Source organism: Nematostella vectensis, chromosome 2 (assembly GCF_932526225.1).
Source record: "Nematostella vectensis chromosome 2, jaNemVect1.1, whole genome shotgun sequence".
NCBI classification, from domain to species: domain Eukaryota; kingdom Metazoa; phylum Cnidaria; class Anthozoa; order Actiniaria; family Edwardsiidae; genus Nematostella; species Nematostella vectensis.
This window is the reverse complement of record NC_064035.1, coordinates 12,401,598-12,429,017: the sequence shown is the minus strand read 5'-3', so window position 1 is coordinate 12,429,017 and position 27,420 is coordinate 12,401,598. Positions and strand designations below refer to the sequence as shown.

The 27,420-nt window shown below is 39.0% G+C and overlaps 1 protein-coding gene across 3 annotated transcripts; it reads left to right on the top strand.

Moving 5' to 3' along the window:
- Positions 1 to 1,849: 1,849 nt before the first annotated feature.
- LOC5514053 (1-phosphatidylinositol 4,5-bisphosphate phosphodiesterase beta-4) lies at positions 1,850 to 26,574 on the top strand. Of its 3 annotated transcripts, XR_007307119.1 has the most exons (38): positions 1,850 to 2,213; positions 2,477 to 2,554; positions 2,651 to 2,710; positions 5,449 to 5,586; positions 6,796 to 6,875; positions 8,611 to 8,664; positions 9,260 to 9,341; positions 9,704 to 9,804; positions 10,207 to 10,373; positions 11,483 to 11,629; positions 11,958 to 12,021; positions 12,125 to 12,212; positions 12,506 to 12,585; positions 13,138 to 13,222; positions 13,563 to 13,674; positions 13,930 to 15,026; positions 15,157 to 15,310; positions 15,426 to 15,510; positions 15,802 to 15,874; positions 16,257 to 16,308; positions 16,492 to 16,543; positions 17,105 to 17,207; positions 17,865 to 18,029; positions 18,416 to 18,515; positions 19,358 to 19,462; positions 19,968 to 20,059; positions 20,299 to 20,524; positions 20,832 to 20,881; positions 20,967 to 21,032; positions 21,811 to 21,926; positions 22,185 to 22,260; positions 22,331 to 22,429; positions 22,636 to 22,712; positions 22,986 to 23,087; positions 23,462 to 23,519; positions 24,448 to 24,534; positions 24,617 to 24,787; positions 25,221 to 26,574. XR_007307119.1 is itself a non-coding variant. In XM_048724360.1 (37 exons), exons 1-37 carry the CDS (start codon positions 2,133 to 2,135, stop codon positions 24,710 to 24,712), a joined length of 4,548 nt encoding a protein of 1,515 aa, XP_048580317.1. In that variant the 5' UTR covers positions 1,850 to 2,132; the 3' UTR covers positions 24,713 to 26,574. The 3 variants fall into 3 exon arrangements, 2 of the variants coding, with proteins under 2 accessions (XP_048580317.1, XP_048580318.1); XM_048724360.1 differs by having other exon boundaries at positions 24,617 to 26,574; XM_048724361.1 differs by lacking the exons at positions 1,850 to 2,213; positions 2,477 to 2,554; positions 2,651 to 2,710; positions 5,449 to 5,586; positions 6,796 to 6,875 and adding an exon at positions 7,046 to 7,184 and having other exon boundaries at positions 24,617 to 26,574.
- Positions 26,575 to 27,420: the final 846 nt, after the last annotated feature.

Sequence of the window (27,420 nt, the reverse complement as noted above, 5' to 3'; positions counted from 1 at the left end):
GGTGGGCCTGGTTGTTCAACATTTTCGGATTTCCACCCCTCCCCCCCTCTCCCCCCAAAACTTGGGGGTATGGGTCTGACACAACGGTACTGGTTCACATTGGCACGTTATTCTTGATCGCCGAGCCAAACACCGAGAAAACACTTGAAAACAGGTTAATTCACAGGCGCCCCAAGTTCGGAGCGCTTCGATACTAAAGTTTATATGGACATAGAAACCAAGAGACCATGATGTGAGAGAACGAATCCCCCGTATTAGGGTATGTTCCAATGATGACGTCCGTGAAAGCTATTTTTAGAACAAGCAGTTATTTTTAGATACGCCTCTGATTGGTTAGCGCTCACGTTTCCTAGCAACATGAGTCTTACGCGCGATCACATCTTGAGCAATGTAAACAATGTGAAAGGCTGTTTTGGAAATCTTTTTGACCGAAAATACCTTCCTTTTTTACGAATGCTGTGAAAATAATCTTCCATAGAGTACGCTGGATCCAATCACCGTTTCTGGGACATTGAAATGCATAGAGTGCGTTATTTAAGGCTCTGGGATCAAATTTTCACTGCTGATTCGCAAATTATAACAATCAATCATAAATCTGTGTTTACAAAACACAATTCTCTTCCAATTCCCTTTAAAGAAAAAGATACATCCAGAACTTATTACCATTATATTCACACCGATATATTCTTGAATGAACTCCAAATTCACCGTCTCCCCGACCGACGTCTTCCCGTTCAATTATTTATATAACATTTAGATAACTGAACATTAGATAACTTAACAGATACCAGGACACCACCCTATGAGTAGCATTGTGATCATAAGCCTTGAAGAGCAGCTAAAAGGATAAAAACAGGTCGTGAACGAAGTAAAGAAGTGCAGAGGGAAAAAAATTGTTGTGAAATTGTACCAGCCCGTGGTGCCCATAATCAAATATGGCGCGACGAACCATGTATGGATGCTATTGACAAGCTCGCGCAATCTAAAAATAGCTTTCATGGACTACATCATGGGCCACGGGATTCGTTCTCTTATATCATGGTCTCTTGTAAAAACGTATTAAAAATAATATTAACGGACTCTCCTCTGAACTCCAAAACGGCTCAAATGGGAAAGAAACGACACAGAGACTTCTTGTAAGACTTAAGCTCTTATGATACACCGAAACCCACTAGCAATTCTTTTATTTTTTTTAAAAATACGTTTCTATGTACATATAAACTTTAGTATCGAAGCGCTCTGAACTTGGGGCGGCTGTGGTTAATTTGCAAAAATTTTCCGCGCTACTTTTCTTGTTTTTCCGTTTTCGAAGCCAGGCGTATTATGACTTCCTGCTGTGGACCGGAAAATCAGTAGTAGACACTAGAAGAAGAAGGCAATTAAATACAAAACATAAGAGCCAAGTGAAAACTCGTTCTCTCTGATTTCCAACGTTTCACTTTACGAAAGAAAACTCAATGATGATGCCATGATGATAATGATGATGATGGTTTTGTTCGTTCTTGTAAAAAATTAGTCCACGTTTAATTTCTTTTTCTGTCCTGAATATCTATTATTTGAGATTTTATTGTGAATGATTTATTCTGTTATTTCAAGATTTGTTTATATAACCAATAAAGCCACAAACAAACAAAACAATCGGTGAGGAATCAATTGGATATTCTCTCGAACTAAAAATCATTCAATTTAATGTGGTAGCTGTATTCTATCGAATCTCTCTGCATGGTGCAGGGGAGGGTATTCTTCGTAAATGCTATGTTTAATTGCTGTAAAATGGTAATATTCTAGCTAGCTTTTGTCCAACCTTTTCACCTGCGTTCACTGTGCAATTTCATCTTGGCAGCAGAGTCAAAAGATCGAGTTGTGATTGGTCAAATGGGCGGAAGCATGATGGACATTAGCGTAACGCAAGCTGTGTACGAAACCAAGCAAGGGACTAAAGCATGCGACGAGCGGTGGAGTGTGCTCAACTACTACGGCCGATCATTACGCTATGGGAAAACTTCGTTTTACCAGATCTAATTAGCTAACATATTACTTTTCACTACTATAAGAGCTCTGAGGAGCTGCCGTCATGTCGATGGGCAAGTGAGCGAGCAAATGGTTCAAATTTTGGGAATCCATGTTAGAAGATGGCTGAGCCGAAGCTTCCTTGGGAAGTGTATGTTCCTCTAAAACTCCAGTCTGGTACGCTACTGAGCCGCTGGGATGAGGCAAGTTTTCTAAATAAAGAACCAAATAATAAACTTAGGATAAATACAACTTAGTTATAACAAATATAATTCCACTTCCACTTTAAATATCTCGTTTCCTGGTTTGTTTTCGTTAGGGAGTAGCTTGTATACGATTGTGGGGTTAGAATCCCCTACTGAAGGCTGTCAGTCGGTGTTATCGTTAGGAGCTCGTTAGTCAAAATGCAATGATGGTATAGATATTGTTGAGTGAGTAAACCTTGCTCATGGGCTTTATTTTGCAGGAGTCGATCAGCTCTTGCTATTTTTATAGCGTGGACAAGTGTGGATTCTTCCTTGCATGGCGCTCACAGGACGACAAAGTCAGTTATAAGTAATAAAGTTTGCTAAAACATTATTCCATTTATAGTATCTGAAGTCATCTCAAGGATAACTTTGATCTATTACTCTGCTTATAGGAAGGGTCTAGCATAGAAATAAGCAACATTAGTGAAGTCCGTTTGGGCGTTCTTCCGAAGGTAAGAAAGTAATCCCTACTTTCGTATTTTTCAAAACAATTTGATCCACGACGATGTAAATAAAAATGGAAGAAACCCTACTGTCTTGTGAAACCCCATATATATTGATCCTATATATATATTTATTATGCTGTCACGATTCCAATAAAGATGATATTAGTAACCTATATGTTTTGAGGCTTCTGCCGTCTCAATGGAAGATTGTTTTCTTGTTTTGGTGGTAAGTAAGTATAACTTATCTTACGTCTTTAAAGTTATAAAAATAACGGAATGGTAAAAGATTTTTCTCCTTAGACTAGAGCTACTGAACTCTACGAATCCTTTCGATTACCGCAATCAATGTTATAAATTATTCTACTTTGACGTTCTGCAAATTTCAGTCGAATACCACCTTAATTTGGCCACACGATCGTTACGCGCCTCGCAGTGCTAAGGTTAAAGGTGCAACTTGACATCTTAAAAAATCATGTTTTTATTAATTCCTTGCTATGAAGAGAAATAATTTCCCTTTGCTTTCTGATGTAATACCCGTTGTGCCTTTGTTGTTTGATAATCCTTGAATTGCCTCAATTCATGATGTTAAGCGGTAAATTATTCTCTTTGTACTGGGTTCGAAAATATCGCGCTACACTAATGTTTTAATTCAGAACAGCGACTAAAAACGGACCTTATTACATGCCCCTATCCATTAGAACCTTGCTTTTATTATATTATAATGTGTGTTCGAAGCCTTGGAAGTGAAACCATTTAAAGAGAAATGCTGTCTTTTTTGTTGATATAATGGACAAGTGACAGCGTTGTTCGTTAGGGCAAATCTCAAAGTTAGGCAATACTTCTAGAATGTGGTCTAATTTTTACCACAGCTGTGGTTTGACAATAAAACTTGATTGTTTCAGGAAGCTCAAATCACACATTTCAAGTGCAAAGCAGAAGCGCTTTTTATAGTTTCAACGGAATGTTGATTTTCTTTGAAGTGTTTTCACTAAAAATTCCGATTCCCCTACAAGCAAGCACGGCGATGATAAATGGTAATGCTCTGGCCTGTCATCAGGAAACAATAAGTTTTTGAAGTCATTTTGATTTTTTTTAAATAAAAATTTAGTATACAAAGAACATTTATAGAATGTTATCATTCTTACCAATCCAATGATAATTCTCGTCTGTACCGTACACGTATATCCCTATCAATCTCCTCAGAAAAGCAACTAAATGGCTTTTGTTTAGCCACTGCCTCATGTCTTTGACATGACAACAAGTCTGTTCTAAATTTACTTTTTTTCTTATGAAGATTAACATCCTCTTTAGTGCAAATAGCTTTTACTTTGTCTCATACCCATTAAATTGTGAATGAAATTTAAATTAAGATAGAAAGATTGTGTTTTCCTAGACTGGTGGTTTTATGGTCAGATGGACATTTAATAATTATGTTACTACTTTGCAGATAGAGTATAGTAGTCAAATACTAATTAAGTGCCATGGTGGAGGGAGGGGGGGGGGGGGGGGGGGTAACTGCCTTTGATACAGAATTTCCTGTTACAACAATACTATAATTGGATTAGCTCACTTTTGGGGATAATGTGAAAACATATTTGTTCTCTTTTAATGCTGGTTTACAAGGAGCTGTACAAAGACCATGAAGTGACCAGTACATCTAACTTATACTTATAAGTACTTTTAACATGTCATGTAGTTGGGGGTTGGGCTTTGGGGGAATGTGCCCTCCAATATTTTCAAAAATTATAAGGAAATGAACCCCCCACCCCCCCAAAAAAAAATTGTCATGATGTTTCTGTATTGTGCTCCCCCAATCGTGCGTAGCATGCTATGGCTCTGATTCTACTTGGAAAATGCCCTAATAACTCAGAGGCTGTTTTCCAGACAGATTTAAGTGCAAAAGTAAGGCTTTGTCAGGTCGTAACTAGCAAAGATTATTTATATATTTACAGATTCCTACCTAACACATTTTAAACTTTCTCAGTAAGTGTTTAGCTTCAGGCTTTATTGTAAAACAAACCAAAAAAGTCACCTTTCTTCGCTACTGCATGTAACTCAGTTGAAAGACTGTTAGAGGTTTAGCAAATAAACATGAATAATTATTATTTCATTATTACTATTGTAGGTATAAATAAATATATTTGGGAAACTATTAGCGCTGGATAATAAGTGCATACCACAACGTGGTCAAGTTCCATATGATGGAACACAGCTTTAAGCTTTTCTTAGTTGATTTTTATGAAGAAATGAAAACTGGGAAACTCTTTTGGAATTTTTCCCGCTTCCAGAAATTGTTTGTTGCTTGTGAATGTCAGAATAATCAGTAAAACAGTAGTATTTCAAACAGAATATTGAGCAATTTCCATCAATGGGCATCAAACATCATGTACCAGGACATTTTAAAGTCTGCAGCAATAGTTTTGGTGTCTTTAAAAACATCAACATGTCAATAATCATGGGTTGGTGTTTCCATTGAAAAAAAATCTTTAATTATAGCTGTTAGAATTGATTTTGTTTTTCTGAATACCTTTTTATAGGCATTACTGTATAATTGTTAAACTAGTCATGAAAATATTTTTCATGACAGTGCAGACAGTATTGATGAAACAACCATATGTATACATCGTACTCAAAGATTTACCCTTAAACTATGTAAAAACCATGAGGATTATATTGGTATATGTATTTTAGCAGTGAGCTGCTTAAAATTCTAATAAATTCTCTCTTAACTGTTCTCACAAAAGGATCAGAAAGTCAGAGAATCTCTCCAGCGTACTGGCGCAGACCCCCTGGAAGAGAGAGGGTTTACAGTGGTTTACAACACTAATCTGGTAGACTGCAACTATATTCATTTATTTGCAAGCACAAGTAGAGTTGCAAAGGTGAGATACATTGGTTGATCTTGCTATCCTGTTATGATTTTTGGTATACTGTCCAACTTTGAATGTACTCTCAGCATCGTCATTTTAGTCAAATGAATTTTATCAACACAGTTGGAAAATGTGTTTATATGTATACAAGCAAGGAAAAACATCCAATTCCGACAACAAAGCTCAATTCAGATTTGCTTGCCCTTTCTAAACAAATATAGAATACTTTGAACTCACAAAGGTTGAAAAAAACCTTGGATAATTTAGTAAATTGAGAACGGTCGACATCTGGCAGCATGTTGTAGAAAATTCCTAAGTCCCACAATTTTTTATTTCTAAGTCCCACGATTTTATGGTGTACATAGACAACAGAAAACATTCAACACCTACAGCAAATGTCAATTCAGATTTTCTTGCCCTTTCTCAACAAATATAGAATACTTTGAACTCACCAGGCTGACAATTTACTGGGTTATTTGAATAAATTAAAAACTGTCGGGCATTTAGTCCATTAAGGACCTTTCCTGACTGTCGGGCATATAGCCACTGAATTTTTGTAGCTATGGCGCATGTGCGAGTAGGTACTATGTCATCAAGCAGAAAAAGTGTGTAAGAGTGACCACGAGTGACCGCTTTCGCGAGGTTTGCTCAGGATACAATACTTTGGGCTTTGGTCGTTATAAAGCGCTAGTTTAGAATCGCTAGTTTAGAACATACCTGTCAACACTCGCGCATTATGTGGGAGTCTCAAGATTTTGGACCCCTTCTCCCGCTCTCCTGCATTGAGCACCAAATCTCCAGCTTTTTTTAGTGATTTTTATCGCTCCCGAAAAATTATTCTATAGAGAATTGTCATTTTGCCTATTTTCTATTAAAATATTTGACACAACAATTCCCTTGCGTATAGCAATTTAGATCACAGGCTTACCAAACTCTCAGTCAGTCTCCAGTAAATCCCAGTAGCTAGCTCCAATATTTTCACAATTGATCACCCCTGTAATTGTCCTATACATAATTGTATTATATCCTAGAATAAAGAGATATATGATAAGCATTACACAGTTGCCTTAAATAATTGTTGCAGTAGCTACAAGCACGTTTACGGGCCTATTTTTTAATTACTATAACTTTGTACAAAAAGTAAACAATAGTTGCTACTTAAAATAATGTATGAAGGCTGCTTTTAAAGTACTAATTTCCTTTTTTGTTGTTTTTCCACAGGAATGGGTTGAAGGTCTCAGACCTCTGCTGCACAATGTGCGATTGGATAATTGTAGTGTCCTGACCCAACTGCACAAACAGTAAGTTTATAAAGGTTCAGTTTTTACTACCTCACTGCTGCTTACTATAATAAGTGATCTTTTCATATTTTTCCCATATTCTGTAATTGCTTCAATTAGTGCCTCTCTCCAAAATAAAAAGCAAATATAATTCAACAGTACTAGCCACCACAACATTTTATTATTGAAAGCTTGTTCCGGTAGAATGTCAACTTCGTGATGAGGACATGTGACATGACTTCGTCAGTGCACCTTCCCTTGCTTCATGGTTCGGGTCCAACAATTTCGACCATCTAACGATGTATCTGCTAAAAGATATATTCTGAACGGGTTTCTATATAACAAAGACCTAAAACCTAAGACCGTGATCCCAAAAGCTATGACCCTCTAAATATTGATTATTGAGCCCATATTGTTTCCCAAATGGCTATGCAGCACTAAAGTTTCATATGGAATCAATTATCCATTTGAGGTATAAGTAATTCAGCTAATTCAATTTCGTTTTTTTTTTTATGAATATCATTTAAATAATGGGGTAATAGGGGAAAGTTAACTACTTGTGTTTCCAGGGGGTCGTTTCTCAACACTGAACTGAATAAGTCACCTGGTAAACTTCTTGAGTGTTTTTCGAAACTCCTCCACAAAAAATCCTGCTTACTATGGGAGCTCAAGAGCTCCAATCGCTTTATTTTCAAGTTGTGTCAAGTTGTAGTAAGTTTTTATTACAGATGAAACAATTCCACTGCCTGGTAAGAAGTGAGCCAATTAGGGCTAACATCATGTTATCTACCAGCCTAGCAGGTTTCATCTCTGTCAAATGATCTGATATTTATCTATTAATGTGCGCCTAAAAAATGTAAACAACTTTGCAAAATTATTGGAAGTTGCACCCTTCACACATGAAAATAAGGACTGCGTGTGCCTATGTTGTTATATTACCAGTGTGCATCAGGCTTAATAAGACTTTATTTAATTGTTTTTTTGTATTTCTTTGAAAAATGCTGATGCCACAGCAATGTTTGAAGTGCCTGCTGTCTACACATATCAACAAGACTAGTATTTCAATAATCTTTTAGGCAATCTATCCATAAACTTTGGAAATTAATTTGCTTGTCAGGAAATGCTCTTCTTCGCCAGGCGGCGTTTCTCTAAAGTACTGGTAATTTCCGGGTCTGTTAGGTTACAGGGAGAGTTTTCGGGATACTTTTTTGGGTAAAGAAGCATAGCCTCCCGGCTGAAAATGAGTGTAACTACAATTTTTAATGGGACAAAAATTAGTGACGATTGAAAATGGTTTGTACACTGGCACATGCAAGTGATAATATTTCTCTTAAAAAGCACAGCAAAAAGTGCTGAATTACCTCATTAGGATCACTGATTCAATATTAAATTTCCGTTTTTTTATTCCATTTGTGAAACAAGGAAGGCTCTTCCCTGCTAGCAGAGGCCTCTTTTCTCTGTATTTCGCTGATGCCAGCCCAGCGAAATACAGAAAAAAAGAAGCCTCTGCTAGCAGGGAAGGAAGGCTCAATAACAACATCAATATTTTTGGGTCGTAGCTTTAGGGGTCGTAGCTTTTGGGGTCGCAGGTCTTAGGTTTTAGGTCTCCATTTTGTAGACACCCTATACTGAACAGTATTTTGATTACTACATTGCTTGAGTACCTCCTTATGTTAGAACCAACAAAGACTTTTGTAATATCAAACAGTTTTCAACTCTAATGTATAATAAATAAAAGACAGAAATTTTCCTACAGGTATGTGAAGGCTGGCTTGCACAAGGATGCCTTGGGAAAGATCTCAGTAAAAAGGTAATGTAGACAGCTCATACTGTTGGCTCCAAATTGTAACTTGTTGCAATGGCTCATTTAACAATTCATTTAGCATTTATTCTTTTAGGACCTTTTCTTTGACCTGTAGGGTTACCATGCTTTGAAATTATAACATTGGGATGTAAATTTTAGATTCAACAAAAGATCTTTTAGAAAAAAAAAATAAGCTAAACTGCTTGCTCTAAGTATTACTAAGTAGTACAATTTTGCATAATTTTCTCTGAGAACACAATAATAACACAACACACAATGCCCTCTGATGCAATGCAAGAATGCCATGACTACCAATTAGCCAATCACAGTACACATACGGTTGTTGCCATGTGATATTTTAACATTAGGTCACCCTCCAGACCTCAAAAAATTGTTGTGCAACCATTTTCAAACAGACAAAAGCTTGAGTGGAATTTAAAAGAGAACACAGAAAACCCATTTACAAAACTTGGCATGCTTACTCAGTTTATTCAATAAGATATCAAATCCAGAAAAGTCAGTCATACTATTGTTAACCCTCTTTTAGCCTATAGCAGGATGTTTGTAGTCTAATTGTTGTATATACGATTTCTCATTTCAGCATCTGCAAAGCTCTCTATGCTGGGAAGTTTGAAAGTTTAGTCCTGGATGCTCTTCAGGCACTTGGGCTCCCTTGTTCCAAGGTAAACTGAACAATATCACACTGCACTTTGAGATCCCTTACTAAACTTTACCAAAGGAGATTTAGAATCCCTTTCTTGACATCATCAGTCACAAAAACCGAAATGAGCTTACAGTTTATACAAATTGTGACAGTTTTCTTTAAACTTCTTTTTGAACTATTTCAAATCTTCTGCATTTTTTAAAGAACAAAGAAGCTGATTTCATATCTTGATCATCTTGATAAAAATCCTTGATAAAAAGTACAGTAATTAGATGCACAATCACTTATTTGGCTCTTAATCTATTTCTTTGTATTTATGTGTATGATGTTATTATTGTGATAAGCTACATGTATCATTAAGATATTATCTTTTTTGTTTAGAATGACAAAATCACTCCTGAAGACTTCACATTTGAGCATTTCTACCAACTTTACCTTAAAGTCTGTCCCCGTCTGGAAATCATGGAGTTATGTGTAGAGTGGTATGTGCATGAGATTTCTACAACTAACCCTATTCTTCATAGTTGTTGTCTCAAGGGGTAACACCCAAGTGGTTCCATAGAATTCGCTTTTGCCAGAAGAGATTTTAAGGTCCAGTGATCAGTACCAGTTCCATTTTCTGTGAAATCTTCCCAAAATCTATTGGCAACTTGGACTGCGAACTTGTCATTGTATCATAACAATAAGCTTTTCTAGAGTGAAAAAGAAATGAATAAATATATAGAAAAAGCAAGAAAGAGTGGACAAATCATGCGTTTTGATTTGATTTGATTTTATAATTTGAGAAATTTAGCCTGATTTACTCTTGATTATAGCTGTGATCAATATTGCCATATGTTTAGTTATTACTTATTGTGTCAAATTAATTGTACTTCTGTCATCAGGGGTGGAGGACGAGCGCCCATTCTTACTGCCACCCAACTGGTTAACTTTATGAACAAAGAACAGAGAGATCCTCGCCTAAATGAAATCTTGTTTCCTTTCTGTGATAACGAGAAGGCTCTTTCCTTAATCTGGAAATATGAGAAACAAATGGACATGTTACAAAGAGGTTTGTATTGTTAATAGCTGATATTTTCTTTACACACTAATTAAGAAATTTTTTTGCTTCCTGAATCCTAAAGTATAATGCATTGCTTAATTTAACCAGCAAGTCATCTCAGCTGTAGGAACTTCTAGTGTTATCAGAAATGACTATTAGTAGACAACCTTCTGTCTCACTAGGTAATGGTGAGAGCCCTGAAAAGGTACTGATCACTCTTTCTGTTGCGAACTCACTGTGGCTTGGTATCAATAATTGCTGTTTTGTGGATTTGTCAACTGTTTGTAGATTCAGTCTAGTTCACGTAGTTCTTACTTTCCAACTTGCTATTCGAATATTTGGAGTGTTCGTTGCTTTTTAGTACCCGGTATGTGGTTTAACAATCAGCTTGACAAGCTGATGAGCTCTTAGCTTCGGGCCCCTACTGGAGCAGGTATATGGTAGTGAGTCAGCACCTAACTGTGGGCTGCCCAGCTTATGGAGGGCGGTAGCCAACAAATTACTCATACCCCACCCACCAGCAATGATTGCTGTCCTTGGTGTTGTGCTTTCACTGAAGAGAAAAACCTTGCACCCAGCAGGGTCCCCCTCTCAGCCTCACCAATGGTGTCAAGGGAACACAGAGCATTACACTAGGAGCTTTATTGGCTGAAGAAGCTGCCGGAAGGTTACCAAGTTGACAACCAACCGCCTATGGGTGCTTCAGTCCTGACTTTTTCTCTGGGTTTACTCCCATAGCCTTTAACCCCCCGCAAGGCACCAGAATGCGGTGCTTTATCGGACTTGTCCTAGAACCTTGTCTAGATGGAACTCCTTACAAGGCTGCCCTGGGGTGTACAATATGCTGGCCATTGGTTTACTAGGAGCTCATCCGCCCTGTTACAGGTCCTGCGGGGTGACATGCCACCCTCCTCACCAGCATTAGATGCCGACCACCCATCCAGGCGGCAGGTTGAACTGGGTTACATGGTACCAGTAGCAGACCTGATGGGACGCTCTCTGACTTGACATGAAATAACTATGGAACTAATAAAATCATTAAAACCTTTGGGGGAGGAGATAATGAGAAAGCAGGCTTGATGAGAACGACATTTTAAAAAAATATCTTACCTTTTTAGATCGCATTTGTGTCAATGGCCTTACAAGATATCTTCTGAGTGAAGACAACTTGCTCATCATGCCTGGTCGTTTAAACTTGAGTGATGACATGAACCAGCCTCTATCTCATTACTTCATCAACTCTTCTCACAACACCTATCTAGTTGGTAAGGCTTCAAATTTATTCTGAGCCCAACTCTGTCACAGAACACCCACCTTGTTAAAGTGGCCTCTAATTCCCCCTTAGCCTAACCCTGTCACACAACGCCCACTTTGTTGGAAATATACTTTAAACTCTCGCTTAGTCTCGCTTTGGAAATACTTTTAGTTTACCCTAAGCCAATTATTTCTTAGCCGAAACGTCTCAAACATCACTTTGTTCTTTTAAGCCCTTAAAAGCTTCCAATTCATTGTTAGTCCAATCTTGTTACACGTCATTGCCTCATTAGGAAGACTTCTAACCCATCCATATCCTTGTATTTATGTTTTACCCAGGTCGACAGTTTGGTGGAAGATCGTCTGTAGAGATGTACAGGCAATGCTTGATAGCTGGCTGTAGGTATGTGAACTAGAATTGTATATCACAGCAAGCAAAAGTCCAACATCCATATTTGTCTTGGAATAGCGGATTTGTTTCATAAAAACTGGGCATTTTTCTTTAGGTGTATCGAGTTGGATTGCTGGGATGGTCAAAATGACGAGCCCATAATAACTCATGGAAATGCCATGTGCACCAAAATCCTGTTCAAGGTAGGCCACAGGGTTGGGAGCTGTTTATAATTCTACACCAGAGGCTGAAACGGCCTCTGGCTTTTGATGGCATAAAGCATTATACCTTCTTACTCTTAGGCAGGTCTAGAAGGTTTAGGCTTGCCCATCAATAGCACCGTTCGTAAGGATCTGTTATTTAGAAAACTTTTTTTTTCCTATTATTCATCATTCCTCATTTATCCTTTTGTTAGAGGAGAGTCTACATATAATCTTTTTCAGAATTGCATATTCTATATTTGCAATGATGCTGACATTTCTCTTATCTGTTCTAGGATGTAATAGAAGCGATACGCGATTCTGCCTTCCAAACTTCAGACTTCCCAGTTATTCTCTCCTTCGAAAACCATTGCAGGTTAGATTATTAAGCATACTGTATTTTATCAGTTTGTAGAGCATGGTGGTGTTACAATCGCATCCAGGCTAATATTTTCAATCTGTCTCTTGAGTTGACTTCATTATGGTAAATGATGAACCAGAAAGTTAAGCAAGCTCTATGAGTAGTCATCTTCCACTGGTAACAACTTCACAAGAGGCGTTTGCTTTTATTCCCAACAAACTTCGATTACATTTTTTTCAAAGCTTCAGAAGCTTTCTCCCCTCTAGGCGTGTTACTGAGTTTCGAAACTGGAAAATTGAAGTCGTCAAACTTTCTTTGATCAACCAATACAGGCCCGAACCTGTATTGGTTTGGGGGGTCCGGAAGAACCCCCCTGCTCGACTGGAAGGTCCGCTCTAATAAAGGAAAATTAAGTATCAATATGAGGTAGGGCGAGCTACCTAAGAGAAAATGGTCCGCTTTATGGATAAACGAACCCCCGCTCAAAATACTGGCTACGAGCCTGCAATGATGCTAATAACAATTGAAAGGATATCTCATTATCTGTTGTATATTTCTGGTCGATAGTAAACACCAGCAGTACAAAATGGCATGTTACTGTATGGACATCCTAGGGGATATGCTCGTCACCAAACCACTGGAATCATGTCCTGTAAGTTTTGTTCTGTGGATATCAAATACGTTTATTTCACGGGCCTTTTCTTGGCCTTGTCAGAATGCCGATCAACCTTTAATATCGTTTACATTTGAAAATGCAACATTCTATTTGCAAGAAAAGATCCAGCCTACCATCCACGGTTGAAGTTTGGTACTTAGATATCAATTTGCTAGATAAGATCTCAGTTACATGTTCAATTTGGGAGATGGAAGTGGATTCTTTGCGTTTATCGGAGTTGTCGGAAACGTAAAATGGCGGGGCAGGATTTACATTCTTTTAACTGACAACAGAGGAGACTAGTCCATTTTAAATGATTTTCTTTTTTGTTCTTTAGCTTGAAGAAGGGCGACCGCTCCCTTCGCCAAACCAATTGAGAGGGAAAATTCTTATCAAGAACAAAAAACTTAAGCCAGAGCAGGAAGCTGAAGGGGAATCGTCGTTTTATGGTAGTAGTTGTTGTGATTGCTTGTATTATATTACATAATTTAATACCAATAACTGGTAGTCAACCCTGGCAACTGTTCTTCATTACTGCTTCAGGTCAGACTCTACTACGCTTGAAGGGATGGTGGGAAACTTTGCAAACAATAGACTTTTGAAGTTTGGATGACAAAATGTTAAAAAAAAACGTCAGTCATATACACCCTAAAGTCGATCCATTTAAAAACATGTTTCTTTTTTCTGTTTTTTTATTTTATTAGAATTCAGTGAATTTGAGCTAAACTCTACTGCCTCAAATTCGGAATCTGAAAATGTTAAAGAGACAGCTATCATCGACGACGACATTGAAGAGAAGAAAGACGAGAATTTGAGTATTTCTAATTTTAGTCTGGACAATGAGTATATTTCTCCCAAAGACTTCAATGATATCCTACAGTTTAGTAACAGAATGAGTTCAGGGATACTTCAGGAGGCAGTTACAGCTGCCGCGAATCAGCTCCCGTCTGGCGACACCGTAACATTAGACAACATTAAAAGGTACGGGTCTGTGTCGGAGTATTCATCTTTTCTATTATCACGAGTATTGGAGGATGAAGGACTAAGTGGCATCAATACGAACTTGAAGGAGGATCTCAGATGTGACTGTAAAAGTGATAGCCAACAGAGTCTTCGTAGTATAAGCAGTAGTACCAGTAGTAGCGACTTTGAATGCGGGTGCGATACCACCGTAATCGCCTCTGATTTCCATAGCAAGACTACTAGTTCAAACAGGTTATCATTAATTTCGAATTCCTCGAGCACGAGTACAGAGTCTGACCTCTCTAGCGGAGCCTCTGAACTGCAGTCCATACACACGCCCACGGTAACCGTCACTTCGCACGGTGAGAAACATTCGAATTTCAATTTTGATGAAATTGATGATGACGTCACACCAACACCTTCACCAACTCCTACGCCCACACCGACACCTGCGGTCACACCCAACAAAGAATACAAACAAAACAGAGGCTTGGCTTCTATTAGCGAAGCTCTTGAGCCAGTCGAGAATGCCGATATCAGGAATAACAATTTCCAGCCCAATGGTTTGAATGGAAGGATGCAGAGGAAGCAGTCAGGTGGTACCAACATAAATGAGGTACCAAGTTACGAGGACAACGGACAAAATGGTTGCGAGAGAAAAGTTTCGCTTCCAAATGATCACTTCCCGGCAAGAAAGGAAAGTATTGCGAGTACTCAGAGTACGGAGTCGAATGGGGACGACGACGAAGAACGTGATTCGGTTCTTCCGTTTAAAGGAAAGCGAGATGACAAGGGCTTTGGGAGTACTCATAGGCTCAATATGAACGCTTACAAAAAGGTCAGTCAATGCTGCCTTGATGGTGCTTGATGTGTTACTGCGGCTCGAGAGACGTAATTGTATTTACACTACCTTGATGATAAAAACAAGCAAAATGTGGATTTTCTCACTCTCCTGGCTTAATTTGCAGGGTTCACGAGCAGCTAGCCTAACACCGGATGATGTGGCTGATATCATGGCATCCTTCCCCACTCAATCTACCACTGGTAACATCAACCCTCTACTCTCGTCTCTAGTCAATTACATACAGCCAGTTCCATTCCAAGGCTTCGACGAATCTGAAAGTGAGTATTTTCCAATGTATTTCTCCTCTACTTTGGTTTCGTCTTTCTGTCCATCTGCCCGTCCAGCCATCTATCTATTTCTATTCATTCTCATAATACTCAATCCTTCCCATAGAGAGGAACCTCTTTTATCAGATGTCGTCTTTTAATGAGTCTACTGGGTTTGGTCTTGTTAGAGCTACTCCACTGGATTTTGTTAAGTATCCTTTAAACGCATATGCCTGCTATCTATGGTAACCATTATAAAGATAGGCTATGTTGGTGTTACATTTGGTAAAAGCTTGTGAGAACTTCAATAGTATTTTTTTCTTTGGAAACATATAGATGGTAGAAAAAAATGTAAGGGACTGATCATTTGACGTTCTAACTGACATAAGAGATTTGGTCCGTAAAGGGGAAACAAACTACTACGAGAAATTGTCGTTATTTTCTTTATCGCCATCATTATAATATAATTATCATTAATATAATTCCTTGACAAAATACACAAGGTATAACAAACGGCAAATGTCACGGATTTATCCCAGGGGAAGTCGTGTGGATTCTAGTAACTACATGCCTCAGGTAAATGGTTTTGCTAATAATCCGTACACTATTAATAGCAGTAGTAGTCGGCTCTACGATAATGCTTTCCGAGTATAGGCGTCTCCGTTAGTCATACTCCTTTCCGTTTTACTGTTACAGCCGAAGGGGAGGGGGGGGGGGGGGTAGAAGAGGGGAGTCTCATATTCACAACAAATATAGATATCCTCAGTTAACCTTGACGCAGGATTTGGGATCGCCATCATAAACTCAGGCTGTTATCTCTTGGTTTTTTTCCAAATAAGGCCTCGTTTGTATCACATAGTATTAACCATTTGCGGTCTTAAAAGAGCGCTAACAGCGAACACTCATAATTGTAAACAAAATGGAGAGATCTCTTATAAGGATATTATCTCTTTCCAAGGTATTTTGGAATGTTGGCTGCCAGATGGTGTCACTGAACTTCCAAACGCCAGGTAGTTACACGGAATATATGTTTAATATAAAATCGATTGTTTTAGTATCAACGATAATAAGTCAAAGTTATTTAGCGGGGTAGCATGATGCCTAATCATTTATACATGGTCATTTTACAGAGTTCTAGTTATTTTGCACGTATTTCGCAGGATTTGATCTTGTTTCATGATTTTGATTTTTAGACCTACCTTTTCACCTTAATCAAGGAAAATTTGAATTCAACGGAAGAAGTGGGTGAGTGCATATGACGCCTTCTTATCAATCATAGATGCCTGATTCCCTTCTGAAAATGTCTTGTTGTCATTATGACGATTTGAGTATTCTAAGAAACCCTCGCCAAGGATTCGGCCCCAAATCTTTAAACCGCTTCTGACTTCCGTTAGTCTCCTTAGCAGACGTTGCGACCCTCCGCAAGGTAAGGCGCATTGAAAGAGGACAGAACGACTGCACAGGAATTAAGACTTCCGTCAAGTTTTGAATTTTAACAGAGAGTATACATGTATCCTCTGATTGGTCAACGTTTTGTATTGAGATGGCTCGGCCGAAAGCCATTAAAGTGTAGGCCAATGAAAGCAACTCAAGGCTTTTGGCTGATGGAATAAAATTTTGCGTCGCTTGAAATTTACGAGGAGTTCGCCGATTACCCAAAATCGTAGTGAAAATACGATTGCCCACCTCATAAGAAATATCCAAGTCCTTACGTTTCTCATCTCAATGACCACAAGAATGTGGTACAAAGTGCTACCTCTATATAAAGCCTCCCTGCGTCATGTTCACGTCTACTATCCATTGCAGGTACATCTTGAAGCCTGACCTAATGAGAAGAGATGATCGCATGTTTGACCCATTCACAGAGTCTCCTATCGATGGATATGTCGGTGCATATGTTGCAATTAAGGTAGACTTTCTACCTTCAGACAACCCTGTTCCTAAACATTCAAACCATACACCCTGTCGTTACTAGGTCCTTAAAAGGAAGGACGACGACGACGGCTAGGACAACGAGATCGAAAACTAGGCGTTCGCGCTTCGAACGCGATCGCGATCAATTTTAATTCAATTCCAATAGAATAAGCAAAACATTATAGTCAGAGACAGATACAAATTAACTAAGGACAATATTTCTACAGTAGCAGTAGTAGTAGAATGTGGTTAGAGGAGTTTACAGTGCAAACGTGCGCGTTAAAACTCAAAATGAACTTTTTTTAAACAGTAGCCGGTGCTCAGTGAAAAATAGCTGGTGAATTTGCCTGCGGCCGGGGCCTAATAAAAACCCAGTACCCTCAAGTGTTTCTAATATTATTCGTTCTTTCATTCTGTCGTATATTGATTTACGAGGCAACTCAATTGGTATTTTAGAGTTTTACTCAGTTGATCGAAACTGTAAGACTTATTAAACATTGTTTTTATTTTTAATTTCTGTGCCAAAAAGCTTTTGTAGTTTTAAAGCGTCTGTTATGTTTTGATCAGAGTGTAGTTATTCATGTTTGCTATGGGACCGATCCATACTGATATTCATCATAACCTAGAATGTTTGAAAAATCACCTATTTTAGGTGATATCCGGACAGTACTTGTCGGACAAGAAAATAACCACGGTAGTGGAGGTGGACATGTATGGCTTGCCGACAGACACTATCAGGAAGAAGTACAAGACGAAGTCATCCACTAGCAACGGACTAAACACCTTGTATGACGGCGAACACATGGTTTTTCGAAGGGTAAGAAAACCTACACAGAAAGCAAAAGCGAAGTGAAGTTTGCAGGGTTTCATAACCAGTCTCCTCTAATAACCTGTGCTTACATAGATTTATTAATCACCCCATGACTGGTTCTCCAATAGGGTTCTGGATTCCGGATCCTAGTGTGCGGATTTTGATTTTATGTCGGTTTTTCCCGTGGATTCCGGATTCCATTTTTGTTTGATCTTTGTGTGTATTCCGAATTCCAGTAGCATGGATTCCGGATTCCAAGTCTCATTTTTTAATGCATTCCGAATTCCGGATTACCTGTCATGGGGCGAAATTAAAAGCCAATCAATATGGTAGATAGTGTGTAGGACATTGTGTCTCTGATATCACTCATTTGTTCTCCTTCGCATATACAGGTAGTTCTACCAGAGATGGCGTTGCTCCGGTTCGCAGTCATCGATGACAATGATCGTATCATTGCGCAGAGAGTCGTCCCTCTGGACTCCATACAAGCTGGTATATCCCCTCCTCCCCCCTTCCCTAACAGCAGGCCCTTTCCACAATAATATCTTAGGGGAGGGGTGCAGACCCGTACCCAGGACTTTTTTTGGGTTGTTTGCGAAATCCTTAAAGGTGGGTCTAATTTTTCGGGGGGGAGGGGGGGTGGAGGAAGGGAGTTCTCTGATAAAAATCTAACCACCACCTACCTTTGAAGCATGCCTTTGCAGTATCTCCACGGGACGTTTGTTTTTGGATTTGGCTACATACCAGAGGGATCTAGCTTATGATTCTTAGTTTTGTCTACAAATAGCACATCATTTGAGGACCAAAAGTGGACTTTTGGCCCTTGTGGGGGGGGGGGGGGGGTGGGGTGCGTTTGCGCCCCCCCCTGGGTACGGGCCTGGAGTGTGACGAGAATTCCCGTGGTAACCGCAAAACTAATATCGCCCATGCTCAACGGAATTCGATAGCGGCTGTCGGCAGAGCCTTTTCCTGCAGACACAAACGGGAACACGAAAGAACAGAGACGCGACACGGATAAACGAACTGATAGAAACGAACAGGGAAAAAGCTAGCAGGATACGTTTTTGGGTTGTTTTTTTTTTTTTCATCGTCAACCAACGCGATGACGTTAAGGGACCGTCTTGTTTCGCGAATATTTTCATATCAGCATTATCTTATTTTCTATTAAATATGAAAGTCTCCACCATTGGGAACATGAGCTTGATGTCTCTTTTGATCAATAATTTTCCGCCTATTTTTCAATTTGTGGTCTGTTTTTTTTTTTGTGACTTCCGCATAAGTTTATGGACCGAACTCGAAATATTGTACTCACGCCATGGCGTCTTTGCCGACAGGCTACCGACACGTCCCGTTACGAACAGAAAACGATACACCAATCCCACTGGCGACTCTATTTGTGCACATCACTTTGAGATGCTACGTCCCCGAGGGCTATGGAGGTATGCTATTTTCAGTGATTAATGTATCGGCTAATAATACTAAACGGTTCGAAATTTACCTATAAGAAGTTGACTTTTCGCACATAAGAACTATATCTAACGAAACAAACAAATATAAATTTCATTTTTTTAAATAAAGTATTGATATTATTTAGTTTTTTTAAGCAGACAAAGAGCCACCTAGTGGGTGCGCTGCTAATTAAGCCATTATTATTATTGTTGTTGTTGTTTTTGTTGTTGTGAATGGCAAATTATGTACGGTTCAAGCGTTTCCATTTAGTTATGGTATTTAGTCGTGGGATACTTTGCGGTTAGCTGCTCTCTTTTTTTTTGCTCTGTCATGCGTGTGCGACTTGCAATTATTTTTTTGCGAGACAAGTTCACGTTACGGGTTGTTCCTTTAATTTTATGGTATTGTCATTGCTTTTTTTTCATTCTGCTGTTACTTGGTTTTCCCATCCGTTATGGCCTGTCTTAAAGATAACGTGCACCTTTATTATTACAGCGATTGTTGACGAACTTGCAGAACCCATCAAGTTTCAGTGCGCTGCAGATAAGCGAGCAGCACAGATGGTCGTGTTTGGCATAGATGAGAACGTAAGGGCACGAGTTATACAGGTTGAACCCCGCTTACTACAACACTCCAAGGAGTGATGTAGTAAGTTTTTCTTCAGGGAGAGGGAGAGGGCAAAACGGATGAACTCCACCGGTTTTCTTCGGGGAGAGGGAGAGGGCAAAAAGGATGAACTCCCCCCCCCCCCCCCATCCCCCGTGCACGCGCATTTCTTACACATAATTTTCATTTCATTTTCATTCTCTTTTTCTTTTTCATTCAGGACGGGGATCTGCCTCCTGCGCTGATCAAGAAAAGTTATTCGGCCAGTTCGATCGCGTCCAATCCCTCTACACAGTCTCTCTCCTCCCTCAACAGCAATTCGTCTGGGGCTGGTTCCCAGTACTATACTCGGTCGAGAGAGTCCGTGGTGACACTTAGCTACATGGGGCCTAGGACTGGATCCGAGCTGGCCTTGCAGATGGTTGAAAGCAACGTGCCCAAAAAGAGTAAGACATTCGAGATCTGTAGGATTCTCCCTAAAACCCACGATCAATGAACAGTTTTTTTATTGGAAAATACAAAATAGTGCCCATCGAAGTTTTCACAAGTATCGTGATTTTGTCAAGCGGATGACTAGGAGGGCAATAAAGGTTAATTCATAGGATTCTACCGACTAGTTTCCGTATCCTCACAACGTCAGTTTGTTGATTAAACAATGGCCTATTTAAATAGTGTCAAATTTCACAAAATATCCATGTTAAGCCAAATAGCTCTTCATCAGATTCCAGATCGAGTTTGTTCTCCTTTTTTTAGACGATTCCAAGTTTATCCCTATAAGTTTGGAGGAGCTAAAGAAAGACAAGGTAATAACTACGTTATGATAAAAATCGCGACACTTCTCTCCCTTTCCATTATTGTAAAGCGACTATTACGTTTTATTCAAACTAGACCTACAGAAAAGTTATCAAGCGGCAACAAAAGGAGTCGGAAGTGATCCAAAAAAAGTACAGCAAGGTCAGTTCTCAGGCCGTCAATTGCCAGTGATTATAAAAAGTGCAGAAAAGTACTGTGTAAGAAAAAGCAATTTTAGCGCAATAATGCTGTTCAGGTAAGGTAATAGAAAGGTTGAAATAGCACATCGGTTGCCAGCATAATAAATAATGTTGTCTAGTCAAGTTAATGGAAAGGTACAATGAAGGAAATAACATCCATTGCCAGCACAAGAAAAGCAATAGAAAGGTATATTATAGAAACAAATTCTTCGCCAGCATGGTAATTTAGGGGGGGGGGGGGGGGGGGGAGATATCTAAATATCATTTTTGCATAGTAACGCCGAAGTCTAGTACAGCAATCTATAGTGGTTAATTTCCAGCAAAATGATGCTGCTATGCGCCCAAAAACTGCGATAATGATATCTTGACCCCACTCCTTTAGTGTTAAGGCCAGACTAAACATTCAAACATGTTTGTCAAACATGAGTCCACTCAAAAACTACAAATTTAACTATATATGGAGAACTGGGAAAAGCCCCACTAATAGTACAAATTTCTTCCCTGGTGGCAAAATATTGGTGCCGAATAAAAAGTAGGATATATGAAAACACCTTAGTGTGGGAAACGGCGAAGATCAGCCTTTCTAAAACCATTGGTTATTAAAGAACATTTGCGTTCTACGCAAATGTTTGATGAAAATGTTTTGATCCATCTCGTTCAAACATCTGTACGTGTTGTGAAACGCAATGTTTGACAAACATGTTTGAATGTTTAGTTTCTTAAGAAAAGATTTTTTTTAGGAGAGGGTTATGATGCAACGCGCGCACACAAGCGAGCTAGAAAAGCTAATAACGAGCTACGATGAGATCAAACAAGCTGCACAAAAGACGTATGAACGGGCGACAAAACGCTGCGGGTGAGTCTCGATTTGAGTCGTTCAAACCACAAGGTTATTAAAAAAAACAGGATATTTATTTTAATTATTCCGCCTTTTTTGAAGAACCGAAACAACATTAAAGTTCCCTTCGCCGTGCCCCTTAAAGCCTAGTTTAGTTCTATGAAAAAAGTAGGTCAATCCGACACTAGTTGCAGCAAAAGATTTGCTTGATGTCTTTTATAAGCTTTTATTTCGCCCAACCTTTTTGATGGCGATTTGGATCTTACTATTTTGTAGGGACGATAGAGCGAAGGCCTTGAAAGCAGTTTATGACAAGAAGATTGCCTATCTTAGCCAGTCACAGCGGGAGAAGGTAAATAAAAAATATAAAAAACTTTTTGACCCCTTTACTGCAACTTCTCTCACCTCTCTGCATTTTAAAGGCACAAAAGGTCTTAGCTACACAGACAGACGAGTGGACAAGCATGATTTCACGACAGATCGCCGAGGAGATTGCCATTTACGAACAACACGCTGAGACAGTAAGTGTGTTATTCTCATGGAGTGTGAGGAAGAGAGAGCAGCAGAAATGCGCGAAAGAATGGAAGGGGAGGCGCGAGTTTTTCTTCTAGTCACTGGAGCATCCCCTGAATACCCCCCCCCCCTTCTCCCACAAAGGGGTAGTAGCCGTTTGCATGCTTGTTATACCACGTGTAAAGATTCCAATTAAACTATTTTTTTTTTCAAGCAAATATGTGTTCTACAAGCTGCCTTGGACCAAGCACATGAAATTCAGCTGAAGGAAACTGTTATCAAACATGAAAGGTACAGTGCCCTAACAACCTAGAAATTACTACATCTGAACCTCCTTATAACAGACGCCTCTTTGTATGAATGTTTCAGCACACGGAGATCTTTCTGCTCAATGTATAGCCGAATGATTTTCAGTGTTAGGCTGTATATTAGGGCCTGTGTTGGGAGGTTGATGTATTATGCAAGAAAGGGCATGTTTCTATGGACAGTGTAATATGGTATTTGATATGGAATATAATGTGGAATAAATGAATTGACGGTATTTGTAATGTGTTGGTTTTTCAGAGAGAACAGTGAGATAAAGAAAAGACAAACAAAACAGTCGATAGAAGCCGGTAAATCCATTTTCATGGATAAGACGATCAAGAACAAGGAAGAACGGGAAAGGTAACACTTAAAAGATACCTCTCTTTTTCAAGAAGACTATAATTCCAAACACGGTAATATATGATGAAGTGCGACGTTTGCTACCGTGACGGCCAATACAGGGGTTTTAAAAAGAAATTTTTCTAATTAGAATTAGATAAATCACGGTTTTGATTTAACTAAATGAATAGGAGGATTCTTCCGTATTCTGCTGCTCACTGCAGCATTATACTTAGCCTTCGAATGTTGCTTATGAAGCTCGAATCAATCAGATAGACACGCTTCTTGTATCCGCTCTAATGGCCTATCAAAGTGGCCACGGTAGCGTGCGTCGCACTGTAAATAGAAAATGTGATAGTTCCATAAAGACACACTCTTGTTTTCCTTCTTTGTAGAAAGCTCAAGCAACTTGATCGTCACAACCTCAAGCAGTTCGTCGAGGAGAGACAAAAGGTCAGAGATTCTACGAGCTGGTAAAATGAAAAAGGAAAACTTTGCATTGATTAATTGCATATAAATGACACTTTGTTTAACAATTGGCCGTCCGAGTATTAGCCGATCTGGCAAATATTTTGTATATCGCGTTAGTATAAAATGCTTCATAACTGACCCATCCGGTACGGTAGGAAGTAGAAGTCACTGCGAATGTAACGTGTCGCTTTGTAACCAAGAGAAGCAACACAGCAACCTACCAGAAATCATTTTTTATTAGATCAACTAGAATCTGGAACTTTCCGGCTTGTAGAATGGACCTGTCCAACATTACTCTCGCTCCTTTCAAATCTGAACTATATATAACTACTAATTCCGTGTGCTTAGAACCAATTCCAATCCGGACAATCCTCGCTCTTTTAAAACAATATGCCTCAAATGTACCCAAACAAGACCGCTAGATGTCCCAATATTGTGCTACATGTAATTTATTTTTCATAGTATCTTTCTTTGCGTGTGTGTATATTATTGTAACTGGGCCCTCAGTAATTGGCCTACAGCTGTCGCGGCTTCCCTGCCATTTCCCCGCAATTTTCTTATTCATGTTTAATGACAATGCTAATAAAGTAAAGTAAAACATCATTATTAACGCAGTTAAAGCAGTTTATCATTAGCTTAGCAGGGTACGTCGAACTGGCTAATAGATAGTACTAAAAATATGATTTTCTTTATAATATACACAGTCAGTGATTCACTAAGAAGACACGTGATTTTATTACTCTAATTATCCGCCTGACTCCTAGAAGTCTACTTGAGCCCCCTTGCAGTAATAATATCATTCTGTGAATGAGAAGTCATTAGTAGCTTATCTTATTGTTTTTCTTCTAATTGGTATTATTCTATCTAAAATGTACTTTTTGCGTTGGTTTACGGTATATTTGATTTGTAGTTGAATGACAGACAAGAAAAAGAGCTCGATGAGTTAAGGATAGGCCACCAAGAGGAGAAACAGGAACTGGACGTGGAGATGAGAAAGGTAGCAGTCTTCCCTTTTGGGGGTGGGGGGGTGGGGGGGCTGAACAACTGTTATGATTTACATTTTTATGTTTGTTTTGTAGGCAATTGCTGAACATATCTTGGTCATCGAGGCAAATGGCGAGAGACTGCGCAAAGCCATTCAGTCACCCTATCAGACACTACTTCCAACACATTGACATCACAGCCTCGTTCTGAACACATTGACATCACAGCCTCGTTCTGAACACATTGGCATCACAGCCTCGTTCTGAACACATTGACATCACAGCCTCGTTCTGAACACATTGACATCACAGCCTCGTTATGAACACATTGACATCACAGCCTCGTTCTGAACACATTGACATCACAGCCTTGTTCTGAACACATTGACATCACAGCCATCACAGCCTCGTTATGAACACATTGCCATCACAGCCTCGTTATGAACACATTGACATCACAGCCTCGTTCTGAACACATTGACATCACAGCCTCGTTATGAACACATTGACATCACAGCCTCGTTATGAACACATTGATATCACAGCCTCGTTATGAACACATTGACATCACAGCCTCGTTATATGAACACACTGACATCACAGCCTCGTTATGAACACATTGACATCACAGCCTCGTTATGAACACATTGACATCACAGCCTCGTTACGAACACATTGACATCACAGCCTCGTTTTCAGCACATTGACATCACAGCCTCGTTTTCGTTGAATTCTGAAGTAGATTATAGATTCATGTCTCTATTGTTGGGTCTCTAATAATTTTTATAATGAAGAGATGGGGTAGGGATATAGCACAATTTATATCCCAGAGACAAATTTACATGCGCGCTCGTTGGTCAACCAAGGTCATGTTTATATTTTCTCACGACAAATATCAGGCGATACCGTCCAACCAAATTGATATCTGTCCTGTGAAGGTTTTTTTAGTTGTTTATTCTTAGGTGGGTCCTGTGGTTTTTTCTCTTTTTTTTTTGCAGTCAGAAATCGTTTTTCGGATAATGGAAAACAATAAACCGCGGTTTTTGACAAAAAATAGCGATGAAATATGAAAATTAGTATCCGATCGACACCAGAAAACAAAAAAAGTCAATCAAATACGCGGTGAACGTACTTGAACGTATTAACTGGTAAGTAAAGTTATTTGTTTGTGATGGGTTTTCGCTTGTTATTGTGAATTTTCAAACTCTACCGTTAACGGCTGCAGATTCTACTTAAGCTCTCAGCAGAACAACAAAGAAACAGGTTAGGTTGGAGTCCATCACTGCAAATGCAAGTTTTGAGTTTGTTGTTTTTAGTCTAACGATTTGGATGAATGGAATCTCATTCTTTTGAATTCTTGTTCGCTCGAAGGTGAGGCCTGCATTTGCAGTTGGCGATTCAGCCAATTCATTTTTTTATCATAGCCAATCACAGTTTTTTTTCGCGCGCAGCACTTTAACGGTCATTAGGAAAGTCATTAGGAAAGACAAATGTTTTCGTAATTTCAGTGAAGTCACTGGGATATAAAATAAATAAACTCCCTTCTGGGGTATCAGCGGATTATGTCCAAGGATGAGAAATGGTATGAAAATAAGCAGTTGGCCGAGAAGCGTATAAGCCGCCCGAAGGGGTTTATTTACTAAAAAGTAGTTATATATTTTTTTACATTCCATGTTTCTAGATGAGTTACTAAACAACTATTCTTAAGTGGGTAAAAGGTGGTCAAAGGGGATGTGGTTTTCAGAAATAAAGTGTATTACTGCTAAATAAGATAAAGTGTAATCTACGACTTTATAAAAAAAACATGTAAATGTAATAGGAATAACGAGACATATTTCAAATAAGGTTGCATTTATCGTAACCCGCGGTGATTTATGGGTAGCGTGTAAAAAGCTTAATCTTGTATCTAAAACCTATGTTGAATGTTCATAGTGATGTAAACAAGAATTCTACGGCTTCTCAAAGTTGGATTTGTATTTCATTCACGCTTATTCAGAGCCGTAGCAGGCCTCGAAAGATTGGGGGGGAGTGGGCACAATACAGAAACATTAAAATATAAAACAGATTAAAAAATATTAGAGCGGGGCACAGCCACGCCCCTATTTGTTATTTTCTTATTTTTTAAAAATATTGGGGGGGGGGGGGGGGGGAGCACGTGCCCCCAGTGTTCCACCCCTGCTACGGCCCTGTTATTTGCTTATTTACTTGATACCCATGAAGCACTGCGGGTTACGATACACAGATTCTCCGGTCTGTTTATCCGATATTTTAACTTGTCATTCCTGATGAAGGCAGCGTTGCCGAAACGTCGTAAAATTATTCTCATTCATAGAAAATAATTATTCATATATTCTTAGCTTCTAACGATCACAGCACAGGATCATCAACACTACTATGATTAAACGCTTAGGTTATTAAGGGTTTTATTTAATTATCTGAAAAAGAATAGCTATATATTTATTGGAAAATCTCATACATCAGTAGAAAGTAGGAACATGTATTTAATATTTTTATGATTTCAAATACAAACGTGGAGAGAATGCAACGATCATCAGTTTACACTTTTTACTGTATTAGTTTTATAAGACAAAATAATCGCATAGCTTAAACGGATCGTCGACATACGAACATGTATAGTTAAACTTCCGACGGGTTTATCCTTATAGGATACAGGCATGGCGTCTTGCAATTTTCTAAAGCCCTGTGCAAACAGCACCTTCATTGCTGGTCGAGAAAGCCAATATTGCTGTTCCAGCAATGCTGGTGTCTTTTTGTAAACCTCTTGGGAAATGCTGCGAAGTGGTTCTGCAAGCCTTTACCTCGTGGTAAACAAAGCGAGGAAGTGCCTACAATGTTGGTCGGTATTGGCGCTGTTTGCACGTGGCTTTTGAAACAGCATT